Source organism: Thunnus albacares, chromosome 3 (genome assembly GCF_914725855.1).
Source record: "Thunnus albacares chromosome 3, fThuAlb1.1, whole genome shotgun sequence".
Taxonomy (NCBI): Eukaryota; Metazoa; Chordata; class Actinopteri; order Scombriformes; family Scombridae; genus Thunnus; species Thunnus albacares.
This window is the reverse complement of record NC_058108.1, coordinates 8,376,694-8,395,648: the sequence shown is the minus strand read 5'-3', so window position 1 is coordinate 8,395,648 and position 18,955 is coordinate 8,376,694. Positions and strand designations below refer to the sequence as shown.

Here is an 18,955-nt window from a genome sequence, read left to right as displayed (position 1 = left end):
ACAAAAGCTCAAGTTCTTGGTTGAGACATTCACCTTGAGCTGAACAGTGTAAACATACAGTAACAGTGAATATTATATTATTCACGATGTCTCGTGACCTTTAAACATAGAGGGATATATCAGAGAGATGGCCTTTATACCTTCCTTCAGTAGAGGTCTTATTGCTGTGTCACTAAATAAATACCCTACCTTCATTTTGTATTGAATGAGATTTATTCAACATGGGATGTATTCAACAAAAAAAAAAAAAAAAAAAGTGAGGCTAATGAGATTAAAACTTCTGAGAGCACTGTGAGAAACCAACTCAGCTCCCGTAAAAATGCTGTAAGATGCAGAGAAACGGATTAAAATGTCACTGATGGTTGATTTGAAACGCATGACTTCTATCTCAGACACTGTGCAGAAGCTACACTTTGACCGGAGGATCCACTGTTAAAACTGAAATTCATGTTCGTGTGTTTGTAAAAAGGTAACAACTGAACCGACAAGCCCATATTTCATTTTGTGTGAGTTTGCGTGCGCGTGTATGCGCTGGTCTTCTGTAGTTTTCACATGAAGCAGCAGTTCTCCTTGTGGCCAAAGTTCTACCTTTTTCCCCTGCTACGTTTACTTCAGTCATCACAAACCAAGAGGACACACTGAGAGAAGAAACCACCACTGATGTGTAGGTCCACCACCTCTCTCCTTATTTTTCACCATGGAGGCCAACAGTTCCATAGCCGTTCATCACAGACATTTTCACATGACCATTGGAAGTCAACTCTTCTTCGAGGATGTTGTTCTTGGCGGCGAACATCTGACTGATCTCCACAAAGGTTTTGTTCCTGGTCTCAGGGATGATTATGATGGTGTAGATGGCCACTCCAAAGCAGATCGCACAGAAGATCAGGTAACAGTAAGGACCCATAGTCATCTGAGGTGGGAGGACACACAGTGAAACTTTGAGTAAAATAAATACTTTGTCGAGAAAATCAGAACAGTATTTGTTTTCTTTTATAAAGTACAGGCTACCAAAGGAAAGTAAAAGAGGACAAAAAAACTGGATGTCATGCAATGAAGTTGGAGCCACACTGTCGTAGTTCACAGAAAGTTTCAACAATCCAACTCAAATGAACATGAAATTGATCCAAAACATGATCAGATAAGTGTGGGTTTTGCACACTGGATTAGATTATATAAATAGCTGGTTTGAAAGAGGCTTTGGAAGACTGAAAGAATTTTTTGGCAACTTGGGGGCAGAAGAACAAGCTGTAAACACAACACTGACATATCATATCACACATTTCATCTCTAACTTTGATTGTTGTGGCGAATCTGTTAGCATTTACACATCTAGCAGACACTGAGCAACATTAGCACTTATTTGGAGTCATGTTTCTGGCTACATTACGATTGTAAGTTCAATATTAACTCTCCTTTACCTCTGTTTTGGTCTCCACCAACATCTGAGGGGAATATCTGGCTCTTTAGCTGTTAAAAGTCTCACTATGTTCACAAGCTAGTTGGTAACTTTGTCTGGGCAGGCAGCGTATAGTGGGTTTTATCAGAGCTTCTGTGCTGAAATAGCTGACTTTTGGAAATGACAGCGATGAGAGCAGTGAGAGTGAACCAAAACAATAAAGTTGCAGGTTGTTAAACCAAAACAATGAGCTGAAAGACGCTAAAATGCTTTGTTGAGCTGAGGGGAACTGCAGAGTCAAGTGATCTGTGGGTTTGTCACTACGGATTCACATCACATCTAGGTATTTAAGTCATTGTTAATATGAAAATATTAATTAGTGCAGCTTTAAGGAAGAAAAGGAATACTGGACGGATCTGTCTGAGGAAGACTTACAGAATATAAAAAATTAGGAGAGAACATGTCTAAGGCTTTGTTTTTTCCTGGAATATACTTTGACACCCATTTTCAGATGTGATGACTGGTATCAATTTCTTCTTGTTACTTCAGTACAGATATGGTCCTGGATGTGTTTAGCTTGGCTTAGCATAAAGAGTGAAGGCAAAGGGAAACTGCTAGCTTAGCACCAAGTGAAAAAAACAGCAATACTGAAACTGTACTATTTTCATATTTTCATAACACAAGTCATCTCACTTCTTTTTGGTCTTTAATTTGAGATGTGTAACCATTCAGTTGCTCTCTGAGCTGTCAGATCAGAATTAATGTAAGTTTATGCCACTATCCATGGGACAGATCATTGCCCTCTTTACTTTCTGTCTGTCAGACTGGAACAACACCCAGGACAATGAGGGACAGCGAGGTTGTTAATTTAATTGGTATTTGGGGAGTCGCTTCTACTCAAACTACACCAAACAGCCCACATAATTGCCCTGTGTCTGACTCTGCAAGTGAAGCCACAACAGATCCTGAATGTGGGTCAAAATAAAATCAAGGTCCTCAATGCCAACTAGGCTAGACATTCAAATAAACAAAATCTTGTTCGTTTGCAATACTGACAGTATTCTAGACAGTAAACTCAGTCACCCATGAGATGTGCACACAACATTTTGGTTATTTTTGGATCAATGAAATGCCAACAATTGCACATATGCACACAAAATGACTTCTGAGTGAAATAATTTGAGTTGCACTCCATGTGAACAGAATTGAAAGTAGAATATGAGTTCGCCCTGACCTCTAGGAAGGGGAAGACAAAGCCGATGGTGAAGTTGGACAACCAGTTGAGGCAACCGGCCACAGTGTAGGCAGCCGGTCGGTGCGACTGTTTAAATAACTCTGCAGTGATCAGGAAGGGAACACCAGCTGCACAAGACAGGAAAAACAACATTTGTATTATTTCAAAGAACACAAGATTGCTCCAAGTTCAGTTCATCTATTGGTCGGATCTGACAAGACATCCTATCAAGCTGTCATAATACAAACCATATCATTTATACACTCAGTATAACTCTATGAATCTATTGGGTGTTGTGAAATTAACATCCTTACTTTTAAATTAGCTTATCAATATTCCCTCTCAGGACAGAACATAACAAATGATACACCTTCCTCGAGACCTGATGCTATTATATCACACTCCTTTTTCTGCATGTGCTTCATTACGTGTTCAGTATTATTCCGCAATCAAAAGTTGACAAGAGAGGAAAATGTTTGTCGACTTGGCAAAACTTCAACTTCTGAACCACAACAAGCAGAAAAGCTTCTTGCAGGACTTGTGCAATTCATTAGTTTGATGAGCAGGATCTATGAGTTTGTGTCTTAGCTTGTAACACATAATTCTTCATTGTTAGAAGTGAAAGCTATGAAGGAGAAATATGTATTAGTAAGAGCTCTAATGATAAGCTTTCCGAATGATGTCCTCATTATCTGTGCATGATAATTGCATAGAGGAAGGTTTAATATTGTCAAACCAATAACGAGCCCATAATTTGTCAACATCTGCGGTATGTATGGGGGGCGTCATTGTGCATGCAAGGTTTCGTCTGAAGAAAACCGTATTCATCATGGTGAGCTGATGAACAATGAGCCATTAAAAGTCTAATTGCAGCAACAGAAATCCTCATCTGTGTGCTGAGGTACAGATTTTGCCGGCTTGACGAATGACGTTATGTAAACCAGATTCTTCCTAATTCATCATCCTCGCAGGTCCACTCAACGTGGTTCCCAACGTTGTAAACTATCGCCTCTTAATTCACTTCACTCAACTCATCCAGTGCACAAATGGCTGTGGGAATGGATGTAGTGTGGCAGTTATGATTTCTTAATTTACAAGACTGATGAAATACAATATCTTCACGGTCAGAGGAGGAGTAGGGAGGGAGGGTTGCTGGTTTTCCAGATTCGGGGGCCTGCTGTTGTGAAAGTATCCAGCAGGGAGCAGTGTTACCTTTCACACAGGAAACCCCAAATCTAGTAATGTATAGGCTAGACAGGTTGAAATAAAAGTGTTTTCAAGTGAGACATATAGAGGATCACGTTAATAAATCTGAATTTCATCATGTGTTTTCTGGGTGTGTTGTAATGTTTACCTGGACCTATGCAGAAGCCAGCAATGATCCCGACAACGCAGCCCACACTGATATAGCGCATGAAGGGCAGCTCCGCCTGTGATTGGTCAAACAGTCAAGTCATGAGTCTGAAGTCATGAGTTGTAAACATTAGTTAACAATTTTCATGGTTGTTCATAATCATCGATTTTTCTATATTTGATCATTTTTGATCATATGTAACACATTAGTGACAAGACTGCTGACATTCAGTTCTATAATTACACTCTTAATTTGCACCGTTATTCACAAGTAAAGAGGGGTTTTCCAGACTACACTGGAAGTTCACAACGGTTTACTGAAAATAACTTTCTTTACTTTTTATTTAATAATCTGGTTAATGTTTTTTAATTTACTTATATTTTTATAGATGTTATAGATGTTACTAGAACTCAATTATTTTCATTATCTATTAATTGTTTGGTCTATTAACTATCCAAAAATGGTGAAAATGTGGGTCACATCATGTCCTCAAATGTCTTTTGTCCTGACCAATGCTTCATAATCCAAAGATATTTAGTTTGCCATCATAGAAGACTAAATAAACCAGAAAATATTCATATTTGGGAACCTGGAATCACAAAATTTGGATTTTCTTTCCTTAAAAAATGACTCAATCAGTTATCAAAATAGTTGGCGATTCATTTTCTGTCAATTAATCACCTACTTGTGAGCGAACAAAATTTGGGGAAACCCATCTTAAATTAGACACAGATGTAATTTTATGTAAATCTGATAACGATCTCATCTGCAATAAAAAACAATGCTCCACATGTCCTACAGTATGCTACAGTCTGCAAGTTAATGTAATAAATTCCTCCACCAGCAGCATGTTTAGATGACACTCTACCTGGTAGAGGACGGACACAGTGATCCCAGCACAGCAGAATCCCATGAAGAGGAAACCACCAATCATCAGAGATCTCCTGCCCAGACGCTCGATAGTAAAACACTGCAAGATGGACAGAGAGGCAGGACCTGCTGTCATTGGCGGGCAACATGAGACGTCATCCAGACATAAGAAACACTTGACTTTTTTATCCTCTGATTATTCATTATAGACCGTTTGATGCTTACTGGTGTATGAAGCACTACAAACAATAAGCCTTTTGGCCAAATCTGGAACATTTACATCATAATGATGGTAATTAATGTGTACTGTCCCTGATAAATACATATATTCAAGTAAAAGTTTGGCATATTACTATAATTTAGATAAAACATGAGAAACTATTTTGTCTTTGCTTAGAATATACATTAAAAATCAATCTCTTGCAGAATTAATAAGTATCAACTGTGCAAGTAAGATTAATTTCATTTGATGATTATGATTATATTTGTTTTTTTATATATTTTCACAACTCTGCCGCTTATTATTCAGTCTATAAGATAATAGTCGAGGAACAGACTATAAACTGACAATTTAAAACCAGAGCAAGTCATTTAAGCACACCATAGGAGGCAATATAAACAGTATGTATAATATATAATAGTGATATACTGATGTCATCTTAGTGTTTTAAGTGTGATGATGTTTACTCACCCCCAGCATCCCAGAGATGACCTCAATGGCACCAGTTCCCACTGTTGTGTACTGAATATGAGGTTCTGGGATTCCTGCGTTCTTAAATATGTCATTTGTGTAAAACCAGATCTGAAATTGACAGCGACAGGAAGTTGATGAATATATTAAAAGTGTTGGACCACACACATATACACATCCACACACATAGACAGATGCTTTGAAACTCTGAGTTTGTCTTTTTTTTTTTTCACTCTGCTTATTTGGTGTTTCCACGTGATTCATCATAGTGATCATTATCATCAGACTGACCATCACTCATGCATTTGAGATACGGTGTTTCATCAGTATGGACTTCTGACAAGTGCTCCCCTTGAAATTAATTTGTGTATTCTCATTAATCACACTTTGCTGATGCAACATCCATCATTGATGAGGTGTGGACAAGATCGTGATCGGTGCGGTTAAACGCTGTCTTGTTGATTTAGTAACCATATGTGTAGTGATTCATCACCATTGCAGCCTACAAGTATGCATACACACATGCCTATATTAAAACACCAACAATTTTAAAAAAGTAAAAGAGTTGGGACCAGATATATTTTTCTTGAAACACATTGTCTCGAAAACCTATAAAATAATGTGCTATAGTTCTTCCTCACTGAACTGAAATCCACACTGGTGACTTTCTGGATAGAATTGTAGCCTGAAACAGTTTTTCTATTTCCATATTTCATTTTTCATTAATCTTCTGTCCATCTTCATATTTTAAGTAAGTCTTGTGATGGCAACAGGATGCGTGGAGCATTTTTTTCCCTCTGAGGCCAGACAGAGGCACCTTGAGGGCATCATGCATTTGCAACTCAAAGACTCAGCAACTCAACTCTAAAATCTTCTTGCATCTTTGGGCTAATTCTCCTGTCACAGCGAGTGAGCTGTGTAACGCTCTGTGAATATGTTGATACTTATGGCCACAAGTCTTAGATGTCCACTTGATAAATTTCCACTGCATCAAAGGTCCAGTCAGGGTGCATTACATGATAATATTTCAGTACAAAAACTGCACAGGTCTGTACATGAACAGCATTTCTGTATTAATGGGCATGTGACACCTTAGTTGTGTAAGTCTTTGAACTTGAGCATAAAAAAGGTGTGATTGCCAGATGGAGACACTGCATTCATGTTGAAAATGTTTGATTTTAAAATTAATCTTGATATCAAGACTTCAACTGACTCAGTTCTGTGTTTCTTTCCTCCATGTTTTTGAGATAGTTTTGCTCAAAACAGGCATTTTCGGTGTCGTAATGGTGTTTTGTGTTCCTGCTCTTCATTATGGCTACTGTTTCATTGTAAATCAAGCCCAATGGACTCATACTTCCCTCGGGCAAAATGATCTCGTATTTCTCAATCAACCCATCCTTAAATGCATGTTTAATGCCATGAACCTTGTCTCTGACTGTGTCACACTCCACTGCAGACTGCTCTGGTTTGCATTACACTTGAATGCCAAAAGGACAACATCTGCAAAAGTGCAGAAATACCATTCTTGACAGTAACCTTCACCCTGCTTCAAGAAACTGTTCTTAAGAAGAAGAGACGGGACCAAGTGCAGCCTTATTAGTTCACAGCCAACATGAATGAGCTTGACTTCATGCAAAATGAAGGAACAAAGCTCTCGCTCTCAATGCATTGGAATCCAAGTGAAAACTGACCACTCATGACTCTCCACCTTTCAGCTAGATCCCAATCAAACAAAAGAACTAAGAGAACAAGTGGTCCTTGTTGCTCAGCTAGTCACGACCTGAAACAGCTGCTGTTTTATGAAGTCACCACTGAGATAGCTACAGTAATAACTTAACTGTAGATTGATGGACTGGTGAAGGTGCAGGAGAAATAAATCTGTCAAAATTCTGTCTTTGTTATAGACAGGTTCCAGATATGCACATCCCCATCATAACTCCACAAAATTGGTGTTACATTCACTGTCAAAGGGTCAGATCCTTTATTTTTTCTTGCTGATCATCTTGTAACTTGTTCGTCTTATTGCTGTCTGTGCCAGAGACATTAGAAATACCCAAGATCATAGGAACAACGTGCACATTTTTGCCTTAAACTCTCTTGAAAAATCATATTTTGCATTTTGTGTAACAGATTTATTGCACACTGAGATTACATGTTTGTTCCTCTGCATGTTTGAAGCCTCCCAGTGCTCCTGACTGGAACAGCTGGGACAGTGGGACTCAGCGGGGTGTACCCCTGCTGGGAAATGGTGCTAACATGTGAGCCTGCATGCCTAGAGCTTCCATCCACATGGAGCAATGAGTACAAGAATGTGTTTGTCTGTGTGGAGGATGGGTGGACCTCCCTACTGTATGTGAGGCAGCGCTAAGAGAGAAGACCAGGAGATAATGAGGCGTGGTCCCGTTGCCCCCTGCTTAGTCACTCAGTGGCTGCATGTGGGACTGTGATGTATGGACAGGAGAGAGTACAGATGGGAGGAGCACAGCTGGGAACTCTCATATAATTGTGCTGTCATTGTGGATGTGCAAAGACTGTGCATACACACAAAGACGGAAAAAGGCAACGATGCTTTTCCCCACTCACCGCATCAATGCCAGACAGCTGCATGCCGATGTTGACCACCACAATGGTGATGACCTGCCAGCGAACACAGCGGTCCATGAGCAGGCCACGGACGGAGATAGTCTGGATGGAGGACAGTGAACGCTGCTCCTCCTGCATCTCCTCAACCTCCGCCTGGATGTTTCCTTTAGTGCGGTACCACTTCAGGGCTAGAGGAAAGAGACAGGGTGCACAGAAAGAAAGGCTTTTACTAGTCTGGAAGACCAATAAAAATTCACTTTAGAGAAGAAAGGAAAGAAGCTTTGATATCAAAATTATGAAACAGAGTAACATTGACAGGTTCAGTCACCTCCGTACATTTAATGCATGCCATGACAAGAGCTGACAACCATTTTTTCCATCATTAGATGCAGATTGCTCCAGCAAGCAAACTGACTTAAATTTGTCATCAAACATCATCTAATCAATGAACCTGCGCTACAGAAATTTCTGGCTACAACCCACACTGTATTAGCTGACACGTTTTAGCAATTAAAAATCCTATTCTTTGACTTTTCAAATGGCTATTTCCATATTTAGCTGTAAAGCAGATAAACAAAGTTGAATTGAGCATTTAAAGTTTCAGCTTTAATCTAAGTTTAAAGCATGTGAAGCACATTGTGACATGTACAGTAAGTCAAGTAATTTAAATAAGGAGCTGAGCTGCACAACGTGGACATTTATACATTCATACAGCAGAGATGGGATTTTATGTGATGATCTTTGAATGATGATCATTTTAAAGAAGAATTGTAGGTTGTTAAGAGAAATTATGAGTCTTTACATCATGTGATCAAATATTTTTAAACATTTAGAAGTGAAGAATATTAAGAATCCACTTTCTTACCTGCAATAGTGGCGTGAACGTTTCCCTTCTCTATCAACAGGTACCGCGGACTCTCTGGAAACCATGGCAACAGCATCAGCTGTACCATGGTAGGAAACACCACAAGGGACAGGAGTAGAGGCCAGTGCTCTTCCTGTGTGGAAAACACAACATTTAAAACTGTTAAGAAAAAATATTTATACAGATGTATGTGTATTTATACAGATAATTCAAGATTATATACAGCAGCTTTCACTATTCCACATATCATCTCTAACACGTATATCATCTAAAAAAGGATGTAAAAGCCTCTCCAGATGGGATGAACCAAAAAGTAGAGAGTGATAAGGTCTTGGCAGACTAAAATCTTTGAAATCCTTTGTCTTATTTTAGCTTCATTTTTCTGTGCAGCTGTTCCAAACATTAGCATTCCTGCCTCCTCTCTATCAGACGTAAGTGTGGGCGGATGGAAAGAGTGTCGGCTGATCCAGATCTACTGCATACAAGAGGTAGAAATATGAAGGAGGAAGAGGAGAGCTGAAGGCCAGCTGAACATGTTACACACAGAACCAAATAGACAACTGAAGACAGGACTAGCTACCTGAGCTAATAATCTGTCCCTATAAATCACTACCAGAACTTCATCTTATATCAAAAATCTGAACTATGTCAAGTATTGATTGAATAATTGAGGCCAAACGACATTTGAGAGTTCACAACCAGGTGATGGAGTCGACCTGTGTGGAGGTTTAATGACATGATGTCAGTACCTTTCCCAGCGTTTCATGGAGCCCCAGGATCTGAGCGATGAAGACCCCGAGACAAATGTGGATGCTGGGAACGAGGCCCAGGAAGCCTCGCAGGTTCTTGGGGGCGATCTCACCGAGGTACATCGGCACAACGCTGAGAGAGATACCTGTTGAAACGGAGAGAGAGAGAGAGAGAGAGAGAGAGAGAGAGAGAGAGAGAGAGAGAGAGATCACCACTGACACAACTTTAATGTATGTTTTTTTTTAATTATTTTCATCATAAGTGAGATTTTTCCAAAGTTTGTCTCCAACAACAGTTATTTATGCCTAGTTTTGTTTACTAGCATGTGCACCTTAAATATTCCCTCCAGACAAGATTTATAAACATATTTATCTCCCTCATTGAAAAATCTATAATCTATGAATATACAAATATTTTTCACTTGACAAGTTTGTCTCCTCCTTCACTGTAAAGTCTATTCTCAGTGTTTGCGCACTGGAGGCTTCAAGTTTCCACATCACACTTGTGTCAGTTGCATACTGGACCATGATTGGCTCCAAACTAGTTGTGATATCACAAATCATGCTCGCCTTAAACTCAGATTCACATTGAGCACAGAAAAACTTTCCACTTTCAGCAGATGAATGTGAAAACAGTCTTCTAGTGTCAAACTCTGCACATACATCATTCTGCGCAGTGAAGCTCAAACATCCGGGTGACATGACAATAAGCCAAACACATTTTTGAGTGGAAGAGGACTATTTATAAAATGGGTAAAAAAAACCCAGTTAGTATTGCATAGAAAAGATATAATGAACAGAAGACATCAGAAGCACTTCCATTGTAAACTGCAAGCCATCAGACTCAATTCTCAAGTCTATAGTATATAAAAAAGCAGCTAAAACTTCCCTTTTCTTACATTTATAATGCTGCTAATTTCTGTTTTACTTTGAGGATGAGACACTGGGATTCATTCCGGTCATTGAGGAATCGGGCGGGCCTACCTGAGTGAACTCCTGTGATGAAGCGTCCAATGATGACCATCGCTGGCAACCTGCATGCTCTGCTGAAGCCCATAAGAGCTCCTCCTATAAACACCAGCACAGTGGATCTCACCAGCGTCCCTTTCCTGTTAAAGACACAGAATAAGATGTTAGTAACTGTCAGAAGCCGTACTGACTGCATTTTACAAACACAAACATACACTGACATATGTTAAACGCACAAAAAACCATCTGTACACACACACACACACACTAACCTTCCATATTTGGTTACAAGTCTGCCCACTAGCAGGGCGCCAGTCATCCCACCAATAGCAAAGATGGACACAGTGAGGGAATACAGGACGGTGAGGAGTTCCTCATCCGGAGCCCAGTCGTAAGTTTCTATCATCGTCTCATTGTAGAAGTCTTTGATGTACTGGTAGAAGAAGAAATCAGTTCATTACAAAAAAATACAGAAGAAAGAAATAATTACTGAACAACATTTAATCCCCACACCCTTGGGCCATCGTGTCCATCACTCCAGTAGACCTGGAGTGTGAATATGGTAGCCATGAAATTTGACACCTCATCAACTATTTCCCACAGTGCCACACATCCAAATGTCTACATTAGTCTTGCCGTTTCTGCAGCGCTGGCTGAACGTTACACTGGGAGGGGGGATGGGACGAAAGGATGTTTTAACTGGCGTGAGAGACAGCCATCTTCACGCACCTTATTCATGTGATTTTAGACCAGACAGGAAGTTCATCGAGCACCCACAGTCAAAGTCAAATGGAATTTGATGGGAAAGAGGCCATAAACTGCATGCTTGATAAAAATGAGAGCACTTCTCCTCGTGGTGTGACAAAAATATATTGCAAGAGCCGACAACATTCTTCAGATTTCTTTCAGGTTTATCTGACAGTGTGAAGATTCCACTGAGATCCAGCTGTCCCGGTGAATCAATTACATTAAACCTAATTTTGTTCAAGAGACACAATTTATTCATATTCTGTGCGAGAGACATAACAAAAACTAGACCAGAAAAATAAGGGTTGATTTTGATCTGAATTAACCGTTGTAGTATTTACGCTAATCAAGCCTGAAAGATGGATTATTTTGTATCATTTTGTAAAACAGTGTGGATACAGAAGGAGGGAGTGGGAGGTCTTGAGGGAGTCCCGTGATGACAAGAAGAGAGATAAATTTATATTTGTCAAGATTTCATGGGACTGTCTCCAATCCGTCCAAAGATCTCCATCATGTCTGATGATGGTGTTGTATAAACCGGCTAGATAAAAACTGACCAGTTAAATCTTTATAATGATTAAAATCATTTTGTTAAATATTTCTTCTGTCTAAAGGCTGAAGAATGTATGAAAAAGAGAATCAGAGTGAAACTAATCAATCACTGAAACCATTTGATGTTGACACTGAAACACATCTTCACTGCCACTACTGCACCGCTCCTTCCATGAGAACGCTCCTCTGCTGCAAACGCATCAAAGGGGAAAACATACAACAAAAACAGAGCTCTATTGTAAGTCTAGATACCACACGACACGAGTATTATAATAATCAACTAACTGTGCGATAGTATTAAATCATTCGATCTTCCACGTTGATATCTTTGAAACCAGTCGTATGATCGTTCTTCTCTTTCACTATTTTGTAGACATGAAGAGGACATGACTTGCCTCGGAGCCCAAAATCTCCCAGTAAAGTATATCTTATCTTATCTTATGACTGGTCACACTGTTTTTATTATCTATTAGTTCTCTGTGCAATACTACGCTTGTGTTTTTATACTTGTACCCACAACTATTAATTCTCATGTGTTTATTCATTTATTTAGTGATTTTTATTTTTATATTTATATTAGGATTGATCTTAACGTGATTGTAACTGTCATCTTTCTGTTTATCACTTATCATTCCTTACTGCTTTTTTGTGATTTTTGTTTACAGGAGCCACACCGGTGATGTAGTGAACAATTCACAACAAATTTTACTGCCCTCTCTGCTAAAACAAACTTAGTGGATTTGAATTCCTTTATTTGACCGATGTCCGACTTCAGCTGAGCCAGTGTCACATGATGCCAATTTAATTTTTTCCAGAAGAAGAAAGGCTCAGAGAATACCTGCCAAACTGGCTAATAAGAAAGTTGCTCATTATTGACCTGGCCTTGACTTTTGTTCTGCTTAGCTCGCTGAATCCTGCTCCCTTCCCTCAACCTTCAAGTCCAAATTAAATTACAAGGCCAATACATTCTAATTAAGGCTCACTGATACATAATGATTTCAAAAAATGCAATACACATTATTGCCTTTCAAACACTAAATCAGTCCTCTTGTGCCATGGCTATCTGCCAGAAATAAACAGTCGAGGGAGTCTGTGACAAGCTGTCGGATAATATAATCTAATAATTGAGACACATGACAGCAGACCATTAGTTCTTAATGTATCCTATCAAAAAAACCATTTTTCTCACCTCAAGACCAACTGAACCTTCTGCCACACCTAAAATTTGATCTGGAGCACACAGGCGTAACTAATGTCAGATGACACACAGCAGCCAGCAGTGAATCCTACAAAAGGGCACTGAAGTCACATGGACCATGGTTAAAGGTTTGACCTCACCAAATTAGCAGCAACTTTGTATGTGTGTGACACTGAGCAACAGGCTCTAATTGAAAGAGGAAATACAACACAGGTCAGAACTGTTCCTGCCGGTGCTACCAAGAAAAGGTACCCAGTGTGATGAAATCTTAGAACTGACAGGGACAAAAGTTGAGCTGTGTATGCTGCTGTTTATCAGATGAATAGTGCAATGTTTTGAGGAATTGTTCACTTTCTTGCTGAGAGTAAGATGAGAAAATTGATACTTGTCTCATACTTTTCTGTTAAGTATTTAAAACTGAGAGACGGTTAGCTCATACTCATAAACCAACAGAAACTTAACAATGACAATTTGTAGTTTTACGTGCTGTAAGTATTTCTTAAAGTCTTAAAACAACAGTCAGGTGTTCATATGAACAGTGAAAGAGGTTTTCCTCACTGTAATCATTCCTCCTGTTCATACTGGCTGTTAAAAGATCCCCTTCAAATATGCTTTCAATGTAAGTGATGGAAGCCAAAATCCACAGTTTATCCACAGACATTTTGTGCAAGAATGCATTTAAAAGTTGATCTGAAGCTTCAGCAGTCTGAGTTAGTCATATCAAGTGGATATCTGTCACATTTACAGTCTTTTTAGCATCAAATTCCTTCTTTGCGTTTCCCTGTTGAGCTGCGGTGGATATATAGTAACAAAGAGGGACTTTGGCACTAAAAAGACTGTAATGTTGACAGATATCTACTTGATTTGACTCATTTGGTCGATTGAGGCTTCGTATTAGCTTCAGATAAACTTTTAAAAACATTTTTGCACAGAAGGAGGACTGTGGATTTTGTCTCCCATCACTTACATTGTAAGTGCATCATGAAGGGATCTTCTAATGTCAGTATGAACAGAACGAATCATTACGGCAAGAAAAACCTGTTTCATTGTTCATTTGGCCACCTGACTATTATTTTAAGACACACTTGAAACTGCCCTTTAATGAACAGTTTATCCATCTGCCATCTTGTCTAACTCTGCAAGAAAGTGAATAAACGCATCTCCAAAAATGTCAAACAATTCCTTCAAAGCCATTATGTGTAAAATGTTAAAATTCCCCCACAGTGGTAGAATAAAAAAAGACAATAAAAATGTATATTATAATAATTTTAAAAATGCTATAAATGACAAAAAAATGTTCCTCACATACAGTTTTAGCTTCCTGATATTGTTCATATATCTCAATCTAACAGAATAACAGCTCAAAATGAGGGAAAAAAGTTGGAAAATGAAATCCTAAAAAAGGCCACGTCAATTCTCATTCAGTGAAGAAAGACAGTGAAAGAAAGTGACCCCTCATGTTTAGTCCCCAAACCAGCAGGAGCACGTCCTTCCATGTAAAGCACCTCCGAAGCATAGTACAGTATAGTAGCATGAGATGTGACTTTATAGCTCACATGCTTCCATGTGGGACGGTCCATGGTTAAACAGGAATGGCTCACAGCTTAGTCACTGCACCGCGGCAAATCGAACATCGAAGGGACAGAACAGAGCACATGATGGATAAAAAAACGTCAGAACATCGATGACATGGTGAGACGAGCAGCAGCTTCTAGATTTGACACACAAGCCTGCATGACTCCACTTGACAATGAAATACAATCGGACCCCCATTATGTGCTAGTGTTCAACTTTGGGAAGATCAAATGTCATCCACCATCACCCCCAGTATTCATACATACTGGGAATTTATGAGTTTCTCCAAAAAATCATGAAAAGTATTTTAATGTTCATGTCCATGATGACGACAGCAATAAGACTGTTTCATTAGCAATAAGATTGAGAATGATGATGATGATGATGTTTTTGATGTGATGGTGACACAAACCTGTGCAGGAGAGTTGACAACAGCCAAATTGAAGCCATAGAGCATGGAGCTGCCAAACGACGCCAAGATCGCCACCGCCAGCAGTGACTTGGTAAGATGCTGAGGAGAAGATGAGGCGAGAAACAAGTGAGATACTGAGAGAAACTACTCAGTAAAACATTTAAAGTCATGCAAGAAAAACAGCTAAATATTCAATAAATAGTAATAAACAGTCCAATTTAATGTGAGATCACACCAGAACTCAGGTATAAGGTTTAAGTACTTGTCTTTAACTATGATGTCAGACTGAATAGGTCAAAATAAGCTGCTTTTTGAGATCTACAGAAAATAGCTTAAATAAAAAGATCTGAGCTGGATATTCATAAAATTATTTCATGGCAACCAAAATACACACCAGTCAAAAGTTTGGACACGTTCTCTCATTCAAGTGAATGGGAGGGTGTGTCCAAACTTTTGAATTTGACTGTGACTGTTCAAAACTGGGAAAAAATTGCCTTGTGGGAAAAAAAAGACAGAATATGGACTAGTGAGAAGATTGAAAGCAAACTGTTGTTTCCATTTTCACTCTATTTTTCTAGATTTGTGTGCAGCCTGTACAGAAGATTAGCACATTATGTGTGAGTATTTAACAGCATCATGAGGGTATATGTTACATATGAGTCTGTGATCTCTGGACTTTGTTACAGCGCTCGACAGGCACCAAGCAGCACGTGACTAAATCAGAAGACGTGAAACAAACTGGACACAATCCAGATGCAACTGGCCTGCTCTGGTTGTTTCAGCTTTGGGAGAAACACTTTGAATGAGCTAAACAGATCAACACAGTTAAGAGTGGAGCGCCAATGGCTCCACTTTTCAGGCACTAGCTGAGCTCCAGAGGCACTTGAAGGGCAAAGAGAGAATTTGGTGTCACATACACGTTATAAAAAGTCACATGAGCTCCACTTTGTCTTGGAGACGGACGAGGTACTGTATTTTCATTAGGAACGGCCTGCAGCTACCCTCTTGGCTGCCATCCTAAATTCCAGCACACTAAGCTTAGCTGACCTCCAAGTTAGAAGGTCGGCTGGATTATTATGTGTTTTTGAATGTCCATAACTTCGGATGGAGGATGGAGAAAAATGTTAGTTGTGTAAATGATCATACAAAAATCCCATCCTATAACAGATCCCATATAGCAGAACAAATGTGAAAATACAGGATGTTTGGTTGGTTAACACCAAGAGTCTGAGCAGAGAGAACCAGGAACCCTCTGCTCTGTCTGAACAATAACAGCACAGATGCCTTAAAGAAACTTAATTTAGCCAGTAATGGCCTGATGGAGGGAGTTAGACGACTACACGTGAAAATAGCTGCTGGCAGACAATGCAGGGCAGTCAGCATTCAATTTAAGATGATTAGCTGTCAGATGTGCAGCTCTTCACATGTTGCACCACTCTAGCCAAAGCTCTGTTTAAGACTTTTACTAGTTAGTTTAGTTCTTTTTCTAAGTTTTTTTTGTTGTTTTGTAATTGAAGAAACAATTTAGATTAAATTTCAATCTGGTTTTGATGTTGTGTGAATCTGTCCATCCTGACTCAAGTCTCACTGTGACCAGGAAGAATCAAAACTTTTTCATGTCAAGCATCCACAGGCAGCATTACCACATGTAGATATTTTTTGATGATGAGTTCAAATAGACTGTAACTTAATGATTTGTACTGTCTGTAAAGATAAAACATGATAGTGCTTGATGGAGACAACAAAATATTATTTGATCTCAGACTGAGGATAATCTAAAACAACAAAAAAGTGCTCATTAAAAGATGTCATTGATAGACTAAACAGAGCTGGTAGAAAACAGCAATCAATCAACTCTACAAATGATGGTTTTTAAAGTGACATTTCACCACTTACCGTGCTGATTTTGCCATCGTTTTCCAGTAACAGTTCCTCCGCCATTTAAGTCATGAATAATTACTCCCAATGTGTGATCAGCTCGTTTGAGATGAGAAACAGCTCATATGCACAACTTTTCAAAACTCTTCGCCTCTCATCCCCCGTTTGTAGTTTCCAGCCATGCTCGCGCGGCGGGGAGGAGGCGCGCGGAGCTGATGGGCGGAATTAACAAGCTTGTCAAACTCCCAAACTCTCCAATCACCGGAGCGCGTCACGGAGCAGGCCCATCCCAGCCGTGAATCGTTTGCTCCGGTCCATCAGCGATCACATGAGCCAAAGTGGCTGACAGTACTGACAGTTGTCATTAAATAGTCTATGACTAACTGTAGCCAGGGGCGATTTCAGGATTAGTAAACATTAGGGGCTTGGCTGAGGCTCAGGGGCACCTTTATGGGCACCTTCCCCCAGGACAGGAGGAGGGGGGAGTCTCATCTCATCATTTCTGCACATTTTATAATGAACTTTGAGATTCTGACTGTAAAAATTAAGATATTTTACAAGATGTTTTGCATCAGCTACAACTAAGTGCTTCTTTTCTACAAAAGGAAATTGATTGATTGAATTTTTTATGTTGCACAAATGTTCTCTTTGCAATCAATGCTAACATCTCCTGCACTACTGTTCATTGTAGTCAGGGGCACCAAATGAAAGGTGCGACTACTGATGAAGATAAGTAACATGATTTCTTTTTTCCATGCAGAGATGTAGAAAATTTGTTTGACATTTTGGCTGATTTGATTATCAGTAGTGTTTAGGTTGCATAGAGCATCATGACTGTACCTATCATACCTGGAGCGCGTCCCAGGTGAGCGTTCCAGGGGCCCAGAATGTCAGTATTAAATGTCAATTTTAAACTTAATCTAAACAGAAAACACCTATTTTCAATCAAATAATACACTAAACTTAAAAAAAAACAAAACATTTCTACGAGACAGATGATTGCTATGATTGAATGGTTGATCAATGGGTCCTTTGTGGTGTAAAAAGTTTATATTAAAAAGATTTAAGCTTAATAATGAAATTAAATTTATGGGTTTCCCCATTTCCAATTCTTAACCCGTAAAATTACTGTGTGGTTTCTTAGAAGAAAAAAATCGACTCATCACAGCAGAAAACCCAAACAAAAAAAATAATTGTTCAGGTTTAGTCCCTTTAAGATAAATTGCCAAATCATCCAAGGGCCCCTTGTGTTCTATATCCAGCCACTTTTTCCTTATGTGTTTTAATCTAGTGAGCACACATTCTTGGCATTATGCATGCATCATGCCTTCAGATTTAAGATTACAGCTTTTAAAGCAATTCAAGTAAGATGCTTTCAAAGCTGATACTGATAGTGTGTTTGATTTTTTTTTTTTTTAAGATCTCTCTTGATCTTTGTTTGATGTCGATTCATGTTCTCCTTCATGCTTTTCTTTGCATTACAACAATATCACAATGTTGTAGCATCCTTTGACCAGAAACAGATTGTAATGAGAGTTTACAGTTCACCCTGGATTTTCTTTCCATTACTGTGTTGCTGTAATACATTAGGAGAGCTAGTGTTTCTTTTCTGTCCTTTATTTTGATATATTCTTTATGAATTATTAAACAAATGGAATTAAACTTGTGGAGACAAACAGAAGATTGTAAACTTACAAAATATCTCTGTTCCTCCCTCAGGAAAGGTTTTGTCTTGTGCTTACAAAGCACAAATAAATCATGTGGATTAATTCACAAAAGGCTTTGCATCTCCTCTTTACACATGACTGTCTTACATGTGGACCTATTTGGTCACCTTGTAATGGCCTTTGGCTACAGTAGTTCCTGCTTAACATATGAC

General features: G+C 39.0%; 1 protein-coding gene across 1 annotated transcript; it reads right to left on the bottom strand.

Annotated features, from left to right (window-relative positions):
• Positions 1-202: 202 nt before the first annotated feature.
• slc2a15b (solute carrier family 2 member 15b) lies at positions 203-17,521 on the bottom strand. The gene is made up of 12 exons (XM_044346167.1): positions 17,095-17,521; positions 15,199-15,297; positions 10,987-11,147; positions 10,730-10,854; positions 9,746-9,891; positions 8,997-9,129; positions 8,132-8,319; positions 5,549-5,659; positions 4,856-4,957; positions 3,988-4,063; positions 2,634-2,761; positions 203-913 (listed from the first exon to the last, which is right to left on the bottom strand). The coding sequence occupies exons 1-12, from the start codon at positions 17,137-17,139 to the stop codon at positions 686-688; spliced, it is 1,542 nt and encodes a 513-aa protein (XP_044202102.1). The 5' UTR covers positions 17,140-17,521; the 3' UTR covers positions 203-685.
• Between the last annotated feature and the right edge of the window lie 1,434 nt (positions 17,522-18,955).